The 24,380-nt window shown below is 44.5% G+C and overlaps 1 protein-coding gene across 10 annotated transcripts in view; it reads left to right on the top strand.

The window, feature by feature from the left end:
* The window catches only part of MAST3 (microtubule associated serine/threonine kinase 3), a 365,799-nt gene that overhangs the window by 334,873 nt on the left and 6,546 nt on the right, over positions 1 to 24,380 (top strand). For all 10 annotated transcript variants that reach the window (XM_082260641.1, XM_082260640.1, XM_082260635.1 and 7 more), the window contains 4 exons: positions 321 to 547; positions 624 to 746; positions 1,833 to 1,969; positions 10,497 to 10,678. In XM_082260641.1, coding sequence (XP_082116767.1) covers positions 321 to 547; positions 624 to 746; positions 1,833 to 1,969; positions 10,497 to 10,678 — 669 coding nt within the window. The remainder of the gene's footprint in view (positions 1 to 320; positions 548 to 623; positions 747 to 1,832; positions 1,970 to 10,496; positions 10,679 to 24,380) is intronic.

Genomic DNA, 24,380 nt, shown 5'->3' with positions numbered 1-24,380 from the left:
ACGCAGTGGTGTGAAGAGCCCCATAGGATTTATAGGGAAACCTTTTTCTTACATTTTTCCTGCGTTTTCACCTTTCAAGAAAAAAATATCAGTGTAAAATGGCCCTAAGTCGATTTCTTCATATTTGTACTTGGAAAAAAAGCAAACAAAATAATCAGTTTGTTACTGTAACAATGTAGCATAAAATGTTTGCTGATGGTGTGTATTTGACATCTTTGTAAGTAAGCAGTAGCAATTACAGACACCAGTCACTGTCACTATTGTTAGGAATATTTCTTAGCAGAGGGAAATTCAAATGCATTGTTTATTCTTTCCCACAGATGATTTTAGCAGTGGATCTCTTACAAGCCCCATTTCTCCACATTCCGTTTCATCGAATCCTTCTTCCAGAGATTCTTCTCCAAATCGATACTCTAATGTGGCAATAGCAAGTCTGCGCCCCCCGATAATTATTCACAGCTCCGGAAAAAAGTATGGCTTCACTTTGCGTGCAATTCGTGTTTACATGGGAGAAAGTGATGTGTATACTGTACACCACATGGTTTGGGTGAGTAATGTTGTTGGTCAATTTGAACACTGACTAATTTGAGCATTTCATAATAGCTTTTATTTTATTCTTCCAGAATGTAGAAGATGGAGGCCCAGCTCATGAAGCAGGGTTAAGAGCTGGGGATCTGATAACCCATGTGAATGGGGAGTCTGTTCTTGGCCTGGTACATATGGATGTTGTGGAACTGCTTTTAAAGGTATACCTATTCTAATATATTTGTATGTTATTATGTTAACATGCATGCAACTACACAGGTGGTGTACAGTATATGTGAAATTACTTTTACAGGAAGTACGTTCTTCTATTTTGGCTAATCTGTGCTGAAGGGAGAACACTTCACTACACACAAGAATGTATTTTTTGTTAAAAAGAATAGCAGCCTTATATGTATGTTTGTGTTTTCCCCCCTTTTTTATGGCCTAGGAATACAGAAATATTAAACTGGTAAATATAAAATTTTGTAAATAATATTCAGTCTGCTTTTTATATGTTCCATATGAAACTACTTGGCTTTTGTTGTAAGCTGTTCACAACAAGACAGTCAATTTAAAGTGCTCTTTAGGCTCAATTTTTATACAGAACCAAATGACTCATTATCAACTTATTCCTTATCAAAGGGTTTATTCCAAGCTTTCAATCAAACAAAGCCAGCTAAGAAGTAGTCTGCTAAGCTGTTCTTTAGAGGACTTGAAAAAAGTTTCAGCTTGTAAAAAAAAAAAAAAAAAAAAATTAAAAATTTTAACAAGATTTGTAGCTGCTGACTTTTTTTTAATATAAGGTCATTTACCTGTCCAGGGATCCCGCGATGTCAGCACCCCAAGCTGATCCGTCCATCGGCTCCGGGTACAGGCACCGGCATCTTCACTAAGTGAAGCCTTGTGGCTTCACAGCCTGTTTCCTACTGTGCATGCACGAGTCCCTCTGTTTTCTGGGACCTGTGTGTCTCCCAGAAGACAGCGTGGGGGGAGGAAATTTCGTAGGTCGCCACACGATTGCGGAAATCTTACCCGGGAGTGGGTACCTACTTTTGACAGGTATCCTCTGTCAAGAGGAGCTTCCCCTTTTGGGTGGAGCTCCGCTTTAAAGAGCTTTCAGAATCCTTTGTCATGGGTTAAACAATTATTTGTAAAACACATTTTTTTTTTATACATCTAAAAACAGATTTAAGAGTTGAAGAACATTTTTTCTTTAAATATGATAAAACAAAAAGCATTGTAGTTTCCCTTTATGTACGCTTTGTAACTGATTTCTAAGTAATGGATACTTTGTTTTTAACTAACAGAGTGGCAATAAAGTGTCTCTAAGGACTACCCCACTAGAAAACACTTCCATAAAGATTGGACCTGCCAGAAAAAATAGTTGCAAAGGTCGCATGGCAAGGAGAACCAAGAAGAACAGGAAAAAAGACACTCAAGACAGGTAAGCTAGGCCTTGATATCCCAGTGAATTAGGGGTGAAGAACATGGCTTACTATAAAAGATGCCCTTTACCACGTTGTTTGGTTTGTCAGTGACACATTGACCAAATGTGAGTCATAGTGATATTTATGTGTTGTTTTTTTTTTTCTATTAGTCCTTGCTAATACAGTATCTCACAAAAGTGTAAATATTTTATTATCTTTTCGTGTACTTCTACACCTGCCATTTGCGGATGCCCCACAGATGCTCAGAAGGGTTTAGGTCTGGAGACATGCTTGGCCAGTCCATCACCTTTACCCTCAGCTTCTTTAGCAAGGCAGTGGTCATCTTGGAGGTGTGTTTGGGGCCGTTATGTTGAAATGCTGCCCTGCGGCCCAGTCTCGGAAGGGAGGGGATCATGCTCTGCTTCAGTATGTCACAGTACATGTTGGCATTCATGGTTCCCTCAGTGAACTGTAACTCCCCAGTGCCTGCAGCACTCATGCAGCCCCAGACCATGACACTCCCACCACCATGCTTGACTGTAGGCAACACACACTTCTCTTTGTACTCCTCACCTGGTTGCCGCCACACACACTTGACACCATCTGAACTAAATAAGTTTATCTTGGTCTCATCAGACCACAGGACGTGGTTCCCGTAATCCATGTCCTTAGTCTGCTTGTCTTCAGCAAACTGTTTGCGGGTAGCCTTGTGCATCATCTTTAGAAGAGGCTTCCATCTGGGATGACAGCCATGCAGACCAATTTGATGCAGTGTGCAGTGTATGGTCTGAGCACTGACAGGCTGACTCAACCTCTGCAGCAATGCTGGTAGCACTCATACATCTATTTCCCAACCTCTGAATATGACACCGAGCACGTGCACTCAACTTCCTTGGTCGACCATGACGAGGCCTGGAGTGTAACCTGTCCTGGTAAACAACTGTATGGTCTTGACCACCTTGCTACAGCTCAGTTTCGGGGTCTTGACAATCTTCTTATAGCCTAGGCCATCTTTATGTAGAGCAACAAATCTTTTTTTTTTTTCAGTCTCAGAGAATTCTTTGCTATGAGGTGCCATGTTGAACTTCCAGTGACCAGTATGACAGAGTGAGAGCGATAACACCAAATTTAACACACCTGCTTCCCATTCACACCTGAGACCTTGTAAACCTAACGACTCAAATGACACTGGGAAGGGGAAATGGCTAATTGGGCCCAATTTAGACATTTTGACTTAGGGGTGTACTCACTTTTGTTGCCTGCAGTTTGAACATTAATGGCTGTGTTTCAATAATGTGAGGGGTGTACTCACTTTTGTGAGATACTGTATATTCCCAGAGAATAAAAAATAGGAGTTGCACTATTGTAAGTCCTGTATAATTTTGAGATGAGTGTAACTATTCAAATCGATTAGTTACATCAATCGTGAGCCTTCCTGTACACTATCGTGCCTCCAGTCTCTGCTAAAGCTGCTCAGATGCATTGATTCATGAAAAAAATATATATCTTGCATTTGCCGATCCTGGAAAATGTTACTAATATGTCCAAGTTAATCCGTATAAAAGCAGATTGCCAGAGCTCCCAGAAAATCATAGTCCGGTAGTATTGTTTTACACTGTGATACATATCGCTCTATCATGCACACTCTAGAGTGATCACTAGCCCCAGTGCTTGAGATCCTGGGCTTAGAGCTGCACCATTGTTAAAGGATAAGGAGATTTTTTTGGCATGCCACATACATGTTATACGTGAAAGAAACAAAATAAAGTACTCCGGTCCTGTGAACAACAAAGATGGAGGAAACAAATGGCCCACACATAAGAGGTTGAACCTAGTTCTCCAAATTTGTGTGGAATCTGAGGAAGCTACCCAGACATTCTATTGCTGTGGAGGGATGCTAGTGTTTGTGTAAAATACTGAAGCCAGTTGATGTTTTTGTAGGTTTTCAAGAGTCAGAAATTACAATCCATGCTACCTAATCTGAGGAGGCCTTTTTTGGCTTTAGAGTTATTCCATGAAATTATAGAGAGAATGACTGACAATAACATAGCACATGGGAATATCTGAGCTTGTTGACTTGTTTATAAATAATAAATATTTTATTATGAAATAATTGCATGGGGGCACAATGCCACCACAGTAGAGATGAGCTTGTTCGAGTTCATACGTGCCCGATCCCGCTAGGAAATCAACACTGCACTCCACTAATCACAGGGAGTGAGACAGTTCCCGATCTGTGCAGCTGCGGATCAGGAAATGTCTCACTGCCCGAGATTAGCGGAGTGCAGAGTCGGCTTCCTCGGGGGATCGCGCACGTACGAACTCGAACACGCTCGAGCTCATCCCTGCACCACAGCATAGTGCATGGCCCTCAGGTTCTGTTCACATCTAGGTGTTTTTGGGCAATTTTCTGCTCTAAACCTCAGCTCTAAAATAGCCCAACAAGACAAATCCTATTCATTTCAATGGCCCCTGTTCACATCTGAGCGTTCTGTCGCCTCAAGCAAAACGCCATCGCTCAAAGTACACGAGCTGCTTTTTTTTTTTTTGCAGATTCCAGGCAATTTACTGTTTTTCATTAGTCACTTCTCAACTCAAAACGCCTGCACAAAAACGCTAAAAAAAAACCCAAATATGCCTGTAAAAATAGCAAAGCCTAGATGTGAATGGAGCCTTACTGCATTGTTTCACCTCCAGCAGCAATTTAGATGTAATTGTAAATATTTTATGTAAGCTATTGTGACAAAATCAATATTTCATAGCTGCATTCTTGTGCCACACTGGGTAAGAGTGAACATCTTGTGTAGGTCGTCATCTTGAGATTAATGGTCTGGTTCTTTTTCTCATGCTAAGAGATATTGCAGTGTAGCAGAATATGTGATATGTAATAAAATATTTTAGAATTGTTTTATATACAGCGTATCTTCTAAACAAAGGGGTTCAAAAGAAGTCATGTCTCTAGAACAGCCTTTTTAAACCAGGATGCCTTCAAGTTTTTTCAGGGGTGCCTTGGCAAAATGCCTAAAAAATGTTCAACAATTGTATACAATCCAGAGAGTGGATCAAGCCTGCTTTTTAGTTACCCAAGCTACAGGGTTTCATTGTGCACTTTGACCTCACAGCCGTCGGCATCCTAACAACCAATGACATCATCAGTTGATAAGTTATGAAACTATTAGAATAGTTTTTTACATTTTAGAATGGGGTGCTTCGAGTCTCTTCATAATTTTAAAGGGTGCCTTGACTGGAAAATAAAGGTTAAGATACACTGCTCCAGAAAGCTGAAGCTTAATTTTAGGTGAGTTACATACCATTGCAGTTGAAAGTATTGGAGCCAGCATACAGGGGCAGGTTGTAAGTTAAGTTGAGGGTGAAGAAAGGCTGGTGCTTACCATGATGGATGGCTCTAAGATTTGGGAAGAGGCATGGCTGTTGAAAGTCAGGTGTTGAGAGATAGGGGTATTTCTGACTCTGTGATTCCTACAATCTTGAAGGCTAGGAAGTCACTTCCAGGAAGATCTACCATCGTACGTGGAAATCGTACATTTCATGGTGTGAATCGCTGAAGGTGCACTCTCTCTTGTTTTCGATTGCTAGGGTTTTGACCTTTTTGCAGAAAAGGGTTGAACAGCAGCTGGCTTTGGGTACTATCAAAGACCAAGTTTCGGCTTTGACTATATATTTTCAATGCCGTTAGCCACGCATGTCCTAATCCGGACTTTTATCCAGGGAGTGCGCCATATGGCTCCTTTGAGACGATCCCCGTTACCTCCGTGGGATCTAAATCTGGTGTTATCTGTTCTTCAAAAGCCTCCTTTTAAAAAAAATTGGGGAGATTTCGCTGCTTTCTTTGTCTCAGAAGGATGCTTTCTTGGTGGCGATCACTTCTGCCCGCAGGGTATCTGAATTGGCGGCGTTATCTTGCCACTCACCTTATCTGGTGGTACACAGGGATAAGGTGGTACTTCAACCTAATCAGTCGTTCCTTCCTAAGGTGGTTTCTGATTTTCATCCAAATGAAGACATTGTGTTGCCTTCACTTTGCCCTAAACCTCAGCATCCTAAGGCGTATGCCTTGCATTCTTTGGATGTGGTTCGGGTGATCAGGGTTTATTTATAGATCACTGAGTCCTTTAGAAAATCAGACGCTCTTTTTGTCCTTACTGGTGGACCTTGTAAGGGATTGGCTGCATCTGATGCGACCATTTCTAGATGGATCAGGCAGACGGTAGTACAGGCCTATTCACTGAAGTGTCAGGTTCCTCCTTTCCCAGTGAAGGCTAATTCTACTAGAGCGCCGAGTGCCTCTTGGGCTTTTCGCCATCAGGCGTCGGTGCTACAAGTTTGCAAGGTGGCAACCTGGTCGTCTGTGCATACGTTCACAAAATTCTACAAGGTAGATGTGTTGGCATCTGCGGATGCTTCTTTTGGCCGCAAGGTTTTGCAGGCTGCAGTTTAAAAGAGAACTCTGTTTAGTTTCTCTTTTGAGGGTTCAATTTTTTCCAGGTGAGCTCCAGTTGTTCCTGGTTGAGCTCCATGTTACCTGGTTGGCTAAATTTAGCCATTGGGGACTTGCGTTTTGTTTCTGCGTTGTTTCCCACCCCTCGTGCTTATACTGCTTTGGGACATCCCTATAAGTCATGACGATAAGGAGCGCTGCGTCTGTTGATGAACAATAGAGAAAACTGGATTTTTGTAAGAACTTACTATAAAATCCTTTCCTCTGAAGTTCATCAACCAACGCAGGACCCGCCCCTCTACTTTTGAGGTATGGGTTTTTTGTCTTCTAAACACTGTTTGCAACTAAACTTTTTGATGTTAGCAGAGTCTGAGGGGTTCTGCCTGCAGGGACAGCCCCCATAGGCGTGGTTACGTTTTTTTCCTGCTTAGTGCCTATTCCTAGAAGGAGGAGCATATAACCCTTTGAGTCATGAAGAGAAGGAGCTGCATCTGTCAAACTTCAGAGAAAAGGATTTTACGTTGTTGTTACAAAAATCCAGTTTTCTTCTAGTTTTAGTGAGTGGCCCCCCGTTTTCTTATTGAATGCCATTTCTCTGAAAAGTTTGTTCCCTATGCGAAGGTCACCAGAACGGTATTTGTACATTGATCTCCTATCCCCTGTCAAGCGTCTCTTCTCCAGAGAGAATAAGTTCAATGCTTGCAGTCTTTCCTCATAGCTGATGTCCTCCATTTCCCTAATTATCTTTGTTGCCCTTCTCTGGACTGTCTCCAGTTCCAGCACATCCTTTGAGGACCGGTGCCCAGAACTGGACAGGATATTCAAGATGTGGCCGGACCAGAGTCTTATAGAGTGGGAGAATAATCGCTTTATCTCTGGCGTGAATCCCTTTTTAGTACAATCTTAATTTAATAAAAGAATAAAAAGTCACACAAAAAGACAGACTTTCACCAAAAACAATCCTAAATAATACCAAACATAATGTGGCGGGAATACAGGCACCAAGCATTCAAATATTAGGCAAACAACATTTTAACTGCAAAGTATGCAATAGATTCAAATTGCATATCATTAATGTGTCAGTAAAGTGAGCTCATGCCATAGATATAGTCCAAAGATCTAATGCTCCGCCAGGTACATATGGGAGAGCAGAGTTTACCATGTCAGCATATCAAGGCGCCTTAATTACAGCGCTCAACTGAAGAAAACAGTCTAACCACAAAAATAGAGGGATGATATCCCATTGCTAGAATTCAGGAGGGTAATTGTCATTCATAAAAGGGACAGACAAGGAGACAGATTTAGCTGTAAAGGTGGAAAATTAAGAGACCAGAAAGAAAGCAAGTAACGAATCCCGAAATACGGACCATGAAGACTATGTAGTCAGGAAACGTTCCACAGCACCAGATTCCTGCGCAAGCAGGCATTCCAGATCTCTGATTTTGTCCACCTCCACCGCCCACTCCACCAGGGAAGGCACGTCCGATTGTCTCCAGTATCTGGGGATCACCACTCTCGTAGCAGCCAAAGAGTAGCGAAGAATATCTGTCTTAACCAACCTGAGGAAGCCCGGTATCAAGGACAACCGAGCTATCTCAGGAGAAGGTATCACTGTGGTCTCCATCAGCCTGTAGTACAGAGCCAACATTTTTCCAAAGCTTCAGGACTTGGGGGCAGTGCCACCATATATGTAGCATTGTGCCCCTATCCGAAGAGCATCTCCAGCACGTGTTAGGCAGTGTAGAATCTATATATCTGATGGTAGCGGGACAACGGTACCATCGGGTTAATAGTTTGAATCCTTTCTCTTGGACCCCCCTTTTTTTTTTTTTTTATACATGCCAGTATTCTGTTGGCTTTGCTTGCAGCAGCTTGGCATTGCTTGCCATTGCTAAGCCTGTTGTCCACTAGGACCCCCAGGTCCTTTTTAATCTTAGATTTACCCAGAGGATCACTGCCTAGCGAGTAACTTGCGTTCGTATTTCTGGCACCCAAGTGCATTACCTTTAAATTTTTCAACATTAAACCTCATCTGCCATGTAGTTGCCCACCCCATTATTTTGTTCAGGTCTGCTTGTAAGTTTACCATGTCCTACATAGAAGATATTAGCCTGCTTAGCAAAGTATTGTCTGCAAATACCGAGATTGTGCTGGTTATCCCATCCTCTAGGTCGTTTATGAATAAGTTAAACAGGATTGGTCCCAGGACAGATCTTTGGGGGACCCCACTTTCCACACCTGACCAATCCGAGTACTCCCCATTTATCACCACCCTCTGGACTCGCCCCTGGAGCCAGTTTTCAATCCAGGTACTCACCCTATGGTCCATACCTACGTACCTTAGTTAGTACAGTAAACGTTTGTGAAGAACGGTTTCAAATGCCTTTGCAAAGTCCAGATACACCACATCCACAGGCCTTCCTTTAGCTAGATGGCAACTTACTTCTTCATAGAAGGTTAATAGATTGGTCTGGCAAGAACAATTTTTCATGAATCCATGCTGATTCTACTAATAATACAGTTTTCATTTCTAAAGTCTTGTATAGTCCCTTATCATCCCCTCCAAAATATTGCAGACTACTGATGTTAGGCTAACCAGCCTATAGTTCCCTGGGATATATTTAATCCTTTTTTAAATATTGGTACCACGTTGGCTTTTTTCCATCAGCTGGCACCATTCCCATCAGTAGACTATCCATAAAGATTAAAAACAATGGTCTGGCTATCACCTGGCTGAGTTCTTTAGGACCCTCTGGTATAAGCCATCCTGTCCCGGTGGATTTATTTATGTGAAGTTTTTCACGTTTAGTTCCAAGTCTGTCTTTTGGTAACCATGAGGGTGCTTCCTGTGGAGTATTATTTATTTTAACATTGCAAGCTGGGTTAGTGTAGCCAGATTCCCTTTGTCGTATTTTATGGGGCCAATGTGTTCTGGTCTCGCTTTCTTACTATTTATATACTTAAAGAATTTCTTGGGTTTTTTTTTTTCTACTCTCTTCCGCTATGTGCCTTTCGGGTTCTATTTTAGCTGCCTTGATTTCACCTTTACATTTCTTATTGCACTCATACAATCACATCTCAGCCTTGTATTTTTGAAGGTCTTTTCTTTTGTTTTAATATGCCTTTTTATGATGGAGTTTAGCCACCCAGGGTTTATTTTAGCTCTTTTAATCTTATACCCTTTGGAATGCACTGGCCAATCCCTTTATTTAGTATGTTCTTGAAGCACTCCCATGTTCTTTGTTCCTAGGGTTCTATTCCATTTTATATTGTCTAGCAAAGAGTGCAGTTAGGGAAGTTGGCTCTTTTGAAATTCAGTGCCCTTGTATTACCCTTGTGTTTCCTGTGATCAGGTCTGTGGTGCTAGAAATCAGTAGGTCTAGTACTGCATTGTTTGTTGTGGGTGCGTTCACCATCTGACCCATGAAATTGTCCTGCAAAACATTTAGGAACTGCCAAGCCTTAGGCAAATGTGCGGTTCCTTCTGCCCAGTCTATATCTGGATAATTAAAAATCCCCCATTATTGGTCTGTATTAAAAGGGTCAACACTTTACATGTACCATAAATATAGACCAATTAATGGTCTTAACTTTGCAACTGCTTCCAAGGAGAAATTCTATACAGGTATAGATTTTAGATGTCCTTGTTTTGTATTAAAAGAAATCTGATAATGCCATATTATCAAGTTAGGTTTTTTTAAAAATGCTAATTTAGAATGTGTGCCTTGTGAATACCTAAAGGGAATGTAATGGCAAAGAATGTTGTTCCTTTAATATATTTTAAGAATGTTTTCAATTTTGGCTGCTATTGTTTTCCTTAATTTAAGGCCAGCTCTAGTGTTTTATATAATCTGTTCTTCATCACATAATCATGCACAGTTGGGCAATGCAAGGCAACATTTATTTGTGAAAATTTTCATTTGGTGACCAGATCTTGTTTTGCTGCTTCACTTACAAAATAGGTCTGTGGCTGGCTTTAGGCTACTTTGTTATATTGCTGGTTTTTTTTTTAAATATAGTTTTACAGGAATTTATACTGTCTACTTTGTAATTATTACTCAATATCACATTTTCTTTTACTGTAGGAAATCCTCACTTTTCAGGAAGCTTTCTAAGCAGTCAGCAGTATTACAAACAAGCAAGAGTTTTTCCTCAGGCTTCCATCAATCCTTGTCTTCCAGTGAGAGCCTTCCAGCCTCCCCCACCCACAGCTTGTCTCCAGGCCCCACAACCCCAAGCCGTAGCCCAGCTCCTGATATGCCAATTGGTAAGTTCCTATAAAGCCATTAGCAAAAGATGTTAGCATAGAAATATTTTTTTGTTTTTTTAACAAGTTCTGTTTAGTGTTTTTAAGGTATGAAGGTACAGAAGTACAAAATACAGTTCAATACAGAGCACAAATAACCATTCACAGAACCAGTGAACTTCCGATAAACCAGTTGTGCTCCACCCTGATAACTGTCACATAGTAGGGACATAGTAAACAGGAGCTAAATATTGATGTGCTATACCTGAGGGACCCTGACCAACCATAGCCCTATGTTCCAACATACACAATACCAACAGGACCCCAAGGAGCAATGCCGCCACTCAACAGCAGAGGGTGTGATTCAAAAATCAACCAGTTCCCAACCGCGCTATATCCAAAGGATGGCTACAGCACAGTCCACTTCTGGGACATGCATTCGCATGCTCCGTGATCATTGTGTCCTTTAATCACAGTGGCCCTTTACTATGTAATCAGCTGTGTCCAGTCACAGCTGGTTTTAGGCAATCCTTTCCTCATGTGCTGTCACAGCGTAAGGAGAGGAGAGCCAGTAAGCTCTGTCCAAAAAATAAAAATTTATATTGGTACAATGTTGCATGACTGTGCAATTGTCATTCAACATGAGACAGCACTGAAAGCTGAAAATTTGTCTGGGCAGGAAGGGGGTGAAAGTGCCCAGTGTTGAAATGGTTAAAGTGTCACTTGAGGCAAAATGTGTTTTGTTTTTGGATGGAGTGGAGAGAGATTAGATCACCTGTTAGTTTTTATTACTGTCATTGCCCCCATTTTTTTTTTAACATTAAAGGACTTGTTCACCTTAACAGAAAAACTTTAAAGATGAACATGGGACCCCCTACCCCCACCCATATCTAGTATGACAAAAAGTTGAAGAGATTAAAGCAAGCTCATGGTTGCAATAGCAGCTTGAGCTTGTTGTGTGTAAAATGTTATCTGGTAGGCTACAGAGCCGCTCGTACACTTTTACTGCATTCGTGGAGGACACCCACCCCGTTGGAAATACAACCACACACATAGAGCACGGATATGTATGTAAAAAAATTTTTTTTTATACCAGACCGAAGTTCCTCTTTGTCCATCCATGGATTGAATGAGTCCACAGATGTACTACAAATTTCAGAATGTTGATATACTCAGTTTCAGCAGATTGATTGCAGGAGACAAAGATATAGCCAAACAGGTGTATTGTGCATTATAGCAAGCTAATTCAGTAAATGCCAGTAAACAGATGTACAACAAGTGGCAGCAATTAAATATAAATAAATGCATGGTAATATATTGTACTTAAGAGTAAAGAGGTGTATCGGAGATCTCAACAGACTGCTATGCTCATTCTCAGCTGATTGCTACAGAGAGGGATGCGGTCAAACAGGGATATTCTGCATTCTATCTGGTTAATTTGGCAAAAAGCAATGCATGTGAACAAATGTACTAGAAGTCCCAGCAAGCTTATTGTAAAACAGTTGTATATGTAGCTGCTACTTGCATAAAGAAGTAATATAGTTATTCACCCATGGATTAGAAACTGAATTAGCAGTCACATTTTGAAGGGAACGGTGCAGCAGGAGAGGATCAGTACAGCTCTGGGGCAAACAAAAACATGTCAACTGACCTGTTTCGCCACTAGGTGTCCTCGGAGAGGCTTGACTTTTGATACATTTGTTGACTCATTCAATTAAAGGATGGCTAAGCATTATATTACTGTGCAAATTGATGCTATATATGTATAATTTCCTTAATCAACTTGCTTAGACCTGTGGTACATCTTTCTACCGGCATTGCCTTTTGTTAAATTAGCTGGCTGGAATGCATGATACATGCCCATTTTGATATATTTTTACCTGCTACAGTTATGCTGTTGAGACTGAATTTATCGGCTTGCTGAGACTTGTGATATACAATATCTCACAAAAGTGAGTATACCCCTCATATTTTTGTAAATAGTTTATTATATCTTTTAAGGTGACAACACTGAAGAAATTACACTTCAATACAATGTAAAGTAGTGAGTGTAGAGCTTGTATACGGTACCTTGCGAAAGTATTCAGCCCCCTTAAACTTTGCAACCTTTTGCCACATTTCAGGCTTCAAACATAAAGATATAAAACTGTAATTTTTTGTGAAGAATCAACAAGTGGGACACAATCATGAAGTGGAACGAAATTTATTGGATATTTCAAACTTTTTTAACAAAATAAAAAACTGAAAAATTGGGCGTGCAAAATTATTCAGCCCCCTTAAGTTAATACTTTGTAGCGCCACCTTTTGCTGCGATTACAGCCAGCTGTAAGTTGCTTGGGGTATGTCTCTATCAGTTTTGCACATCGAGAGACTGAAATTTTTGCCTATTCCTCCTTGCAAAACAGCTCGAGCTCAGTGAGGTTGGATGGAGAGCGTTTGTGAACAGCAGTTTTCAGTTCTTTCCACAGATTCTCGATTGGATTCAGGTCTGGACTTTGACATGGCCATTCTAACACCTGGATATGTTTATTTGTGAACCATTCCATTGTAGATTTTGCTTTATGTTTTGGATCATTGTCTTGTTGGAAGACAAATCTCCGTCCCAGTCTCGGGTCTTTTGCAGACTCCATCAGGTTTTCTTCCAGAATGGTCCTGTATTTGGCTCCATCCATCTTCCAATCAATTTTAACCATCTTCCCTGTCCCTGCTGAAGAAAAGCAGGTCCAAACCATGATGCTGCCACCACCATGTTTGACAGTGGGGATGGTGTGTTCAGGGTGATGAGCTGTGTTGCTTTTACACCAAATATAACGTTTTGCATTGTTGCCAAAAAGTTTGATTTTGGTTTCTTCTGACCAGAGCACCTTCTTCCACATGTTTGGTGTGTCTCCCAGGTGGCTTGTGGCAAACTTTAAACTACACTTTTTATGGATATCTTTAAGAAATGGCTTTCTTCTTGCCACTCTTCCATAAAGGCCAGATTTGTGCAGTATACGACTGATTTTTGTCCTATGGACAGAGTCTCCCACCTCAGCTGTAGATCTCTGCAGTTCATCCAGAGTGATCATGGGCCTCTTGGCTGCATCTCTGATCAGTCTTCTCCTTGTATGAGCTGAAAGTTTAGAGGGACGGCCAGGTCTTCATAGATTTGCAGTGGTCTGATACTCCTTCCATTTCAATATTATCGCTTGCACAGTGCTCCTTGGGATGTTTAAAGATTGGGAAATCTTTTTGTATCCAAATCCGGCTTTAAACTTCTCCACAACAGTATCTTGGACCTGCCTGGTGTGTTCATTGTTCTTCATGATGCTCTCTGCGCTTTAAACTGACCTCTGAGACTATCCCAGTGCAGGTGCATTTATACGGAGACTTGATTACACACAGGTGGATTCTATTTATCATCATTAGTCATTTAGGTCAACATTGGATCATTCAGAGATCCTCACTGAACTTCTGGAGAGAGTTTGCTGCACTGAAAGTAAAGGGGCTGAATAATTTTGCACGCCCAATTTTTCAGTTTTTTATTTGTTTAACAAAGTTTGAAATATCCAATAAATTTCGTTCCACTTCATGATTGTGTCCCACTTGTTGTTGATTCTTCACAAAAAATTACAGTTTTATATCTTTATGTTTGAAGCCTGAAATGTGGCAAAAGGTCGCAAAGTTCAAGGGGGCCGAATACTTTAGCTAGGCACTGCAACAATGTACATTTGCTGTCCCCTCAAAATAACTCCACACAGCCATTAATGTCTAAAGTGCTTACAACAAAAGTGAGTACACCCCTAAGTGGAAATGTCAAAATTGGGCCCAAGGTGTCAATATTTTGTGTGGCCACCATTTTCCAGCACTGCCTTAACCCTCTTGAGCATGGAGTTCACCAGAGCTTCACAGGTTGCCACCGGATTCCTCTTCCACTCCTCCGTGACGACATCACGGAGCTGGTGGATGTTAGAGACCTTGCGCTCCTCCACCTTCTGTTTGAGGATGCCCCACAGATGCTCAATAGGGTTTAGGTCTGGAGACATGCTTGGTCAGTCTATCACCTTTACCCTCAGCTTCTTTAGCAAGGCAGTGGTCATCTTGGAGGTGTTTTGGGGTTGTTATCATGTTGGAATACTGCCCTGCGACCCAGTCTCTGACGGGAGGGGATCATACTTTGCTTCAGTATGTTACAGTACATGTTGACATTCATGGTTCTCTCAATGAACTGTAGCTCCCCAGTGCTGGCAGCACGCGTGCAGCCCCAGACTATGACACTTCCACAACCATGCTTGACTGTAGGCAAGACACACTTGTCTTTGTACTCCTCACCTGGTTGCCACCACACACCACCACACCATCTGAACCAAATACGTTTATCTTGGTCTCATCAGACCACAGGACATGGTTCCAGTAATCCATGTCCTTAGTCTGCTTGTCTTCAGCAAGCTGTTTGTGGGCTTTCTTGTGCATCATCTTTAGAAGAGGCTTCCTTCTGGGACGACAGACGCTGAGCAGGAGGATGACCACTGTGTCTCCGTGCTGTGTGCGGAGACACAGCTGTCAGTTCCTCATGCATCTCTATGGGGGAATCGGATGGGAACAGACCGTCGGTCCTTTCCCATCCGTTCCGATCTGCTGGACAGATGGAAAATAGGGTTTCCATCCGTCCAGATGTGACGGATCGGATCAGATGTCAGCGGACATGTCTCCGCTGACATCCGATGCCCCATAGGGATGCATGGGGGGACCGTTCAGATCCGCCAAAAAAACGGACAGGCGGATCTGAACGTTTCGCCTGTGTGAAAGAGCCCTTAATCGGACAGCTTAAACTGTTTCCAAGTGTTCCACAGTACACAGTGCAGCACATCTGAGACGCAGTACACAGATTGCACAGTGCAGTACACCTAAGGCGCAGTACACAGCACCCAGTGCATCACACCTGAGGCAAGGTACACTGCACGCGAAGTGAAGCACAATACACACACAACATGCAGTGCCACACACCTGAGGTACAGTACTCAGATCACACAATGCTGCACTGCTGAAACACAGTACATAGAGCGCACCTGCGGAGCAGCGCCGCAGGTGCCACGCACGGTGCAGCACACTTGATTGAAGTGCTGTACCCAGGGTGCAGCACAAGATACACTGACACTCGGTAGCACACTTGATTGAGGCGCTGCACACACGCTGCAGCCCACTCGATTGAGGTGCTGTACCCACAGTGCAGCACAAGATACACTTAGACTCTGTACCCAATGCAATATATGGCAGCATCAGTCAGCACTCAGTGTGTCATCAGCCCATGTACAGTAACCCCAAAAGCAGTTAAACCCTGAGCACAAACCAACACCATCTCATTCCCCCTTCCTTGGCCGACCCTTTACCATCTCTTCTGCCAGGGCTCCAATCTGCCCTGCTCACTGAACTGCCATCTTTCTGACTGGGAGGGGCGGAGGAGCCTAGGAGCTTTGCAGAGCTTAGACATATCCCTAACCCTGCACACCTTCATCTACACAGGGTGGGAGGGTTTGTGCAACCTCCGACTCTACGACTGAAGCTCTCAATGACCCGGTCGCCAGAGTGTGTTTTTTTTATTTTTCTCTATCGTCCATTGACAGACGCAGCTTCGTCTTCATGAGCTGTGTGGGTTATGCTGCCACCTGCAGGAGTAGTCTAGGCAGTACATTAGTACAAACTTTTACATATACATGCCCATGGGGCTGTCCCTTCAGACATAACCCTCACAGACACAGCACATCAGTTTGTTTCTGCCAAAGAGAAGAAGTAGGACCTAGGTTTCCTGCTGGGACTCCTGTCATAGTTTTTTGTATTCTTTTCAGAATATTTTCTTTTTTTTTCTCTTTACTCACATGCTAGCTAGTGTTTATGGAAGAATTTCCTGGTGATCTACAAGCAATGTCGGCTGGGGTTTCGCACTGGATAATCTAGCTCCTTATGGTCCCCCCAGTCTGGCCTACGAGCGTGAGCAGGTTATAGTGCCGCACTAGGCCTCGCCACGACGTTGCCCCTTTTTTGGATGGGGACGAGCCTGCGAGTCGCAGCGTACCCCTCACTTGGCAGCACCCGCACTTCGCAGTCTTTCGTTGGCTTTCAGGCGACAGGCTAGCAAAAAGCGCCCCCGCCTTCCCCTGCCTCATCTGTCTCATCAGATCCTGAATCTGATTCGGCTACCGCAGACGTAGGTCTGCAGCTATGTGCCCGAAATCCCCTTATAGAACGATTCCTCTACATCTGCAGTCGCGCTGGTGGATGCGCTGATTGTAGGTGCACGTCTGTGCGTGTGACCTTAAAGGTGGAAGATGCAGCTGCGACAGAGGTGCAGGTTCCTTTTGGCACTCACAAGCCATCTACGGCAGCAAAGGTGTTCCCTTTCCCCGCCTATTTTGACAGAATTGTTGCTAAAGAGTGGGGATGACCAAATCTTCCCCTTGGGATCCTTAAGCAATTTTCTAGGCGTTACTCCTATGAGGTGTCCCTTATTAAGAAGTGGACTCTACCACTGGTGGTGGACCCTCCAGTTTCCAGATTGAACAAGGCAACCATGATTCTGTTTGAAGAGTCCCCTGCCTTTAAGAATCGGGCTGACTGGAAGGTGGAGGCTGTGGCCCGCAGTATGTACACTTTGGCTGATTCAGCACTGAGGCCGCTATTCACCATTGCCCTGGTGTCGCAAACTCTGAGTGGGCTAAGCTTTTATGCCGTGACCTGGAGGGAGAACAGCCCCCTGCCTTTGCTGAGTTGATCTAGGGGCTGCAGTTTATCTGTAATGCCTCTTTGGATGTGGCTCTCCATTTCGGCAGTGGTCCTTTGGTGTGTCTTTTGGCTCAAGTGCTGGTCTGCAGACTTGACTTCAAAAAAGGCCTTGACTGATCTACCCTTTCAAGGAGCTACCCTGGATGACATTGTTAAACGTCTCACAGGGGGAAGAGTACCTCGTTGTAGATGTGGGCCCTGCTTTTTAGCTCATAGAAAGTTTTTTTTGTCAGTTGACTGAAAAGGGCTCCAAGCCTTTCAGGGCCTCCTCGAGGATCCAAATGAACCTGGTCTGGCAAGCCGAGAGCAGGCTTCTCCAGACCCGTGGACAAGGCTCCTTCAGCATGAAGGTGCGCCCTCACCCGTATCGGAGGTTAGGGGGACATCTGCACTGGTTTTTGGACCCGTGGACTTCCCTGGTACAAGACAAGTGGGTTCACAAATTCATTCGCTCTGGCTACAAGATCTTGTCCCCCAGCAAGTTTCTTTCCTTCCAACTTGCGCCTGTCCCCGGACCGCTTACAGGGTCTGTTTGGGGCGGTACAAGACATGTTACTTCAAGGGGTGATTGTCCCAGTTCCGTTTTTTCAGGGTTTTTACTTAAACCGTATTAAATATATAAAATCAGCGCAAACCATATATGTGTACAAATGTGATAAATACTTAAACGCACGAGGCTGCAGACAATCAGTGCAATACACAAAACACCATAGAATAAAAATACATAAATTTCTCTGTCGCTCATTGACAGACCTAGTCTTCTTGATTCACAAGAACTGGGTTATGTTGTCTCCGCAGGAGTAGGACTAGGCAGAAAGAAAAAACGTTCTGGCTCCACCCTAGGGGCAGTCCCAGAGGGTATATCCTCCCTCTCTCTGCTACAAGGAATCAGTTTTTTTCTGTCTAGTCAGGAGTAAGGACCTAAGTTCCTTGCTGGGATCTCTGGTCCTGGCAAGATTTTTTTTAGAAAAAATATTTTTTTAGGTAGTTGTTCTCCAGTGTTTTTTTCCTGTGAGATCTTCAAGCAAATACGCCGGACTGGGCGACACTAGTGGTCACCCCAGCTGGCCTACGAGCGCGCGCAGACCATTGCATCGCGCTTGGTCGGCCGCGACAAATTCAAGTAAGTATGCGGGGCCGGGCGACGGGCTGGATGTTGAGATCCAGTGGTCACCCCGGTTTCTGCCTACGAGCGCATGCAGACCAGAGCTCCGTGCTGGGTCGGCCGCGACGGAGTCCCATTGGAGGGACTGACCTTGCGAGTTAAGTCTCGCTTGGACGCCAGGAACCAGAGAGTCGAGGCGTCCGGAGTGGTCCACAACCCCCCACCCCGGTGGAGAGGGTATTGTGAAGAGAGGGTGCCTGTCGGTTCGGTATGGTGAGTAAATGTTTCCTTTTTTCCCTCGTTATGAGGCAGTTTTGGAATATGGGCCCCTCCATACATGGTCAGTATCTGTCTGACACTAAAAGTCCCCCCTTGTAAATACAGCATGTGTTTGGTGGGAAGTGGACTTGGTTTGAGAGCTAACACTCTACCCAGCAGACTGCAGTATTGCAGCAGACATAGGAGGTATAATCCTACCTTAATTGTAGTGGACCTCCTGCAGATCGATAAACCGCCATTTAGCAGAATGCAGGTGGATGTGCTGGGAAAACGATTTCGGCAATCCGCCGCCATTTTTCTGTAGACCAGGTGCATGTCCTCAGGTCACGCCGGCCGCCATGTTTTTGGAGTCTATTGTCTCCCGTATGGGGGCGGCCATGTTTGATGAGCCCAGCTAACCTCGTGGAGAGCTGGGAACGCCGGAAGGCGTACACAGGGGGCGGAGCCACTTCCTTTCTACCCGGGAAAACGAACACAGCTCTTTCCAGTCTGTAAAAGACAAACGCTGACTGCAGCGGGTTGGAAACTTCTCTGCATCGGGTGGTGAGCCTTGAGGGTCCCTCTCTCTCTCTGTGGGGATCAAGAAGCAGGTACTCTGAGGGGCGCTATTGCGCTAGGGGGATACACATAAAAAAAAAAAAAAAAGAAAAAAAAAAGTTTTTTTCTGGCAGAGGTGTCCTGATTTAACATGGACCCTGCCACTCATGTATCTCCACCGGATCCCCTCGAGGTGTCTGCAGGATCCTCCAGCACCCCACTGACGATTGAATCATTGTCAGCTGTTATGGAAACTTTTGTGTCCCGGGTGGAAGTGGCTTGTCAGGGACAGGGCGCAAGAAAGCGACCCCCGCCTAACCCCATATTATCTGAAACTTCGGATTCAGAATCTGAGCCTATTTCTGCAGTTGCAGGTACCTCATCTGGGATTGGTGTCTCGGGTACTGTCTCTTCAGACAGTGAGGAGGATGTTTCGGCATCAGCCATAGCCCGAGAGGAAGCGTTGGTAAACGCACTCATTGTATCTGTTCAAGAAACCTTAAGATTACAGGGTACTCCGTCGGAAATAACTGAAACTGAAATCCCCTTTGGGACTAAAAAACGCATCAAAGTGGCAAAGGTTTTTCCATTGCCCAAATGTTTTGGCAATCCAATCAAAGAAGAATGGAGTCTGCCAAAACGCACTTCTGCTATTTCTAAACGCATTAACAGGCGTTATCCGTTTGAGGAAACCCTCATTAAGAAATGGACAGAACCACCTGTCCATTTCAAGATTGAAAATTTATTCAATTGCAAGATTGAATAAAGCCACGGTTATTCCTTTAGAAGACGCTCCGTCTTTTAAAGATCCGGTGGATCGCAAGATAGAAGCTATGTCTCGCACCATGTTTTCCTTGATTGGATCAGCTTTCAGACCAATAATTACTATTGGGCTGGTTTCGCAGACTGTAACTGAATGGACCAAGTGGTTACGCCGGGACTTAGAAGAGGTCCCTCAGGCGGTATCAGATTTGTTGGAACAGATGATACAAGGGTTACAGTTTGTGTGTGATGCGGCGTTAGACACCACTCCACTATTGGCGCGAGCCTCAGTTTCAGCAGTGGTTCTCAGGCGTACACTGTGGCTAAAAGGTTGGTTAGCCGACCAAGGTTCCAAAAAAGCATTGGCTAATATCCCCTTTTCAGGAGAGCGTTTATTTGGAGCCAACTTAGATGAGATCATTAAGGATCTCACGGGAGGAAAGAGCCCCTTTTTACCGCAAAATGCTAAGGGTAAAGGACCTCGTCAAAGACGAGGGCCTTCTTTCTCTGCTCACAAAAAATTTTTTCGCCCCGCGGGTGAAAAAATGAAGTCCTCCAAAGCTCCTTCAGGAGGCTTCAGGGGACGTTGGTCGGGCAAGCAAAGGCCCGCCCCCTCCAGACCTGAAGATAAGTCTACCAAAGCCTGAAGGTGCGCCCCCACCCATAACTGGGGTGGGGGGACGTCTTCGCCGGTTCCCGGATCCATGGCTTTCCAGAATCCCGGACAAGTGGGTTTGCGAAATCATAAGGTCAGGGTACAAGATCGAGTTTCGATCTCTCCCACCGGCGCGATTCTTCCCTTCCAATATCCGACTATCCCCGGATCGTTTAGAAGATCTGCGGAGAGCAGTCACGGATTTACTACAACAAGGAGTGGTAGTCCACGTTCCTTGGACAGAACGCTTTCAGGGGTTTTATTCAAACCTATTTACAATACCCAGGAAAGAGGGCAAAGTGCGTCCAATTCTGGACTTAAGGGCACTCAATTCCTTTCTCAACATAAGAAAATTCAAGATGGAATCCATTCGCACAGTAGCAGCCTTCCTGCATTCAGGGGATGTCCTAGCGTCCATAGACATCAAGGACGCATATCTTCACATTCCCATTTTCGCAGGACATCAGCGGTTTCTACGTTTTTCCGTAGAAGAGAACCACTATCAGTTTGTGGCGTTACCTTTCGGTCTCGCCACGGCTCCTCGGGTCTTCACGAAGGTGTTGGCCCCAATGTTGGCACTACTGCGCCAAAGAGGCATATCGATTCTAGGTTACCTAGACGATCTCCTGCTTCATGCAGAGTCTCCACAGACCCTGCTACAAAACATAGAAATTACTATAATTTCTTTACAGGAATTCGGGTGGCTGGTGAACCAGCAAAAGTCTTTTTTGGTTCCCACCCAGAGGCTCGAATATCTGGGTCTAATTCTAGACACAGTCAGGACAAGAGTTTTCCTTCCGGTAGGGAAACTCCGGAAGATTCAATCAGCAGTCCAGTTGTTACTATCCAACAGCTGGTCTTCCCTTCGGACTTGCATGAGGGTTCTGGGGTTGATGGTGGCTTTCTTCGAAGCAGTCCCATTTGCCCAGTCCCATACCCGAATTCTTCAGCAAGAGATTCTTCTCAGATGGAATCGGAATCCGGAGTCCCTGGACTATCGGATCCAATTGAGCAAACAGACCAGAGAGTCTCTGGTCTGGTGGCTTCGGTCTCCGATGCTCAGCCAGGGAAAGTCATTTCTGCCAATATATTGGACGATCGTGACCACGGATGCCAGCCTAACCGGATGGGGAGGAATTCTCGGTCAGTTATCCGTTCAGGGACTTTGGTCCCCGGAAGAATCCAGGTTACCGATAAATGTATTGGAACTGAGAGCGATCAGACTTTGTCTGATTCACTGGACCGAGCAGCTCCAGGGCAGCCCGGTTCGGATCCAGTCGGACAACGCCACGGCTGTGGCTTATGTCAATCACCATGGGGGCACCAAGAGTGTCCAAGCGGCCAAAGAAGTGGCTTGCATTCTTCGCTGGGCGGAACAATTTGTTCCAGCTATCTCTGCGGTGTTCATTCCGGGGGTGGAAAATTGGCAGGCAGATTATCTCAGCCGTCAGACTCTGGATCAGGGGGAATGGTCCCTCCATCCAGAAGTTTTCCACCAGTTGTGCCTACGTTGGGGCACCCCGGATGTGGATCTGTTGGCATCACGATTCAACAGGAAAGTACAGAGATTCGTGGCTCGCTCCCGCGATCCTCTAGCAGAGACCGCAGACGCACTGGTCGCCCCGTGGGGGCAATACCAGCTAATGTATGCCTTCCCTCCTCTCGGGTTACTGCCAAGACTTCTTCGCAGGATAGAGGAGGAAGGAATCCCAGTAATCCTGGTAGCTCCGGATTTGCCTCGCCGAGCTTGGTACGCCGACTTGGTCAGACTGGTGGCGGACGTCCCGTGGAGACTTCCTCTCAGGGAGGATCTACTGTCTCAGGGACCGATCTTCCATCCTGCTTTACGATCGCTGGCTTTAACGGCCTGGCTATTGAGACCCAGGTGCTGAAGGACAAGGGATTGTCAGCTTCAGTTATTCCTACTCTAGTTAAAGCAAGGAAAGCGACTTCCAGAAAGATTTATCATCGCACATGGAAGTCCTACATTGCATGGTGTGAACCCCTGGGGTTCCACCCACGATCTTATTCGGTTAGTCGAATATTGGCTTTTCTGCAACAAGGGGTTGAGCAGACACTGGCCTTGAGCACTATCAAGGGTCAGGTCTCAGCATTAGCTATCTTCTTTCAGAAGCCTTTGGCTACTCATTCCTTGGTGCGGAATTTCATCCAGGGGGTGCGACATCTGGCTCCGCCAGTGCGCGCGCCGTTACCACCCTGGGATCTTAATTTAGTATTGTCGGTTCTTCAGAAACCTCCCTTTGAAGATATTAGGGAGATTCCTCTACCTACGTTGTCCCAGAAGGTGGCCTTCTTGGTGGCTATCACTTCTGCACGCAGGGTGTCAGAACTGGCCGCATTATCTTGTCGTTCCCCATATCTGGTGGTTCATAGAGATAAGGTGGTTCTTCGTCCGAATCCAGCCTTTCTACCAAAAGTGGTTTCAGAATTTCATCTGAATGAAGAAATTGTATTACCTTCCCTGTGTCCTAAGCCCAGTCATCCTCGGGAGTTTGCTTTGCACTCCTTGGATGTGGTCCGGGCGATCAGGGTATACTTGAAAACGACAGACTCGTTTCGCAAGACGGATTCACTTTTTGTGATCCCGGATGGACCCAAAAAGGGGTTGCCTGCATCTGCCGCGACTATTTCCAAATGGATCAGACAGACGGTGGTACAGGCTTATTCTATTAAGGGTCGGGAGCCCCCGTTCCCTGTTAAGGCGCACTCCACTCGGGCACTTAGTGCGTCATGGGCCTTTCGCCATCAGGCGTCAGTGGTCCAGGTGTGGAAGGCGGCTACCTGGTCGTCGGTGCATACCTTTACAAAACATTATAAAGTTGATGTAATGGCATCGTCTGATGCCTCGTTTGGCCGCAAGGTTTTGCAGGCCGCCATTTGAGGAGACCAGTGGTCTACCTCGAGGGTTTTTTTCCGTTGAAAATTTTTATTTGAGTCTCATTCTTTGTTTATAATGAGCCTTTAAAACTTCTAGTTGGCACCGGTTGGGCCTTCTAGATTGGATTTTGATTTCTGTCAATCCCACCCCTCATTTGTGGCACTGCTTCTGGATGTCCCAGTTCTTGTGAATCAAGAAGACTACGTCTGTCAATGAGCGACAGAGAAAATCGGATTTTTGTAAGATCTTACCGTAAAATCCTTTTCTCTTAGCTCATTGACAGACGTAGTACCCGCCCCTCTATCATTGAGTTGGGTTGGGTTAAATTCTCTGTTGCTGCTTTGTGACAGAACTGATTCCTTGTAGCAGAGAGAGGGAGGATATACCCTCTGGGACTGCCCCTAGGGTGGAGCCAGAACGTTTTTTCTTTCTGCCTAGTCCTACAACATAACCCAGTTCTTGTGAATCAAGAAGACTACGTCTGTCAATGAGCTAAGAGAAAAGGATTTTACGGTAAGATCTTACAAAAATCCGATTATTGCTGCGCCAAGCGAAAATAAATCAAACAAATGATAATTGTACATAAACTGGATAAAACCTATAATAAATAATTATAAAAGCAAATTAATGCTTTTATAATTATTTATTATAGGTTTTATCAAGTTTATGCACAATTATCATTTGTTTGATTTATTTTCACTTGGCGCAGCAATATTTATGTATTTTT

This window comes from Pelophylax lessonae (assembly GCF_965119305.1).
Source record: "Pelophylax lessonae genome assembly, chromosome: 1".
NCBI lineage: Eukaryota > Metazoa > Chordata > Amphibia > Anura > Ranidae > Pelophylax > Pelophylax lessonae.
The sequence above is the reverse complement of the archived record's forward strand: the minus strand, read 5'-3'. Positions and strand labels throughout refer to the sequence as shown.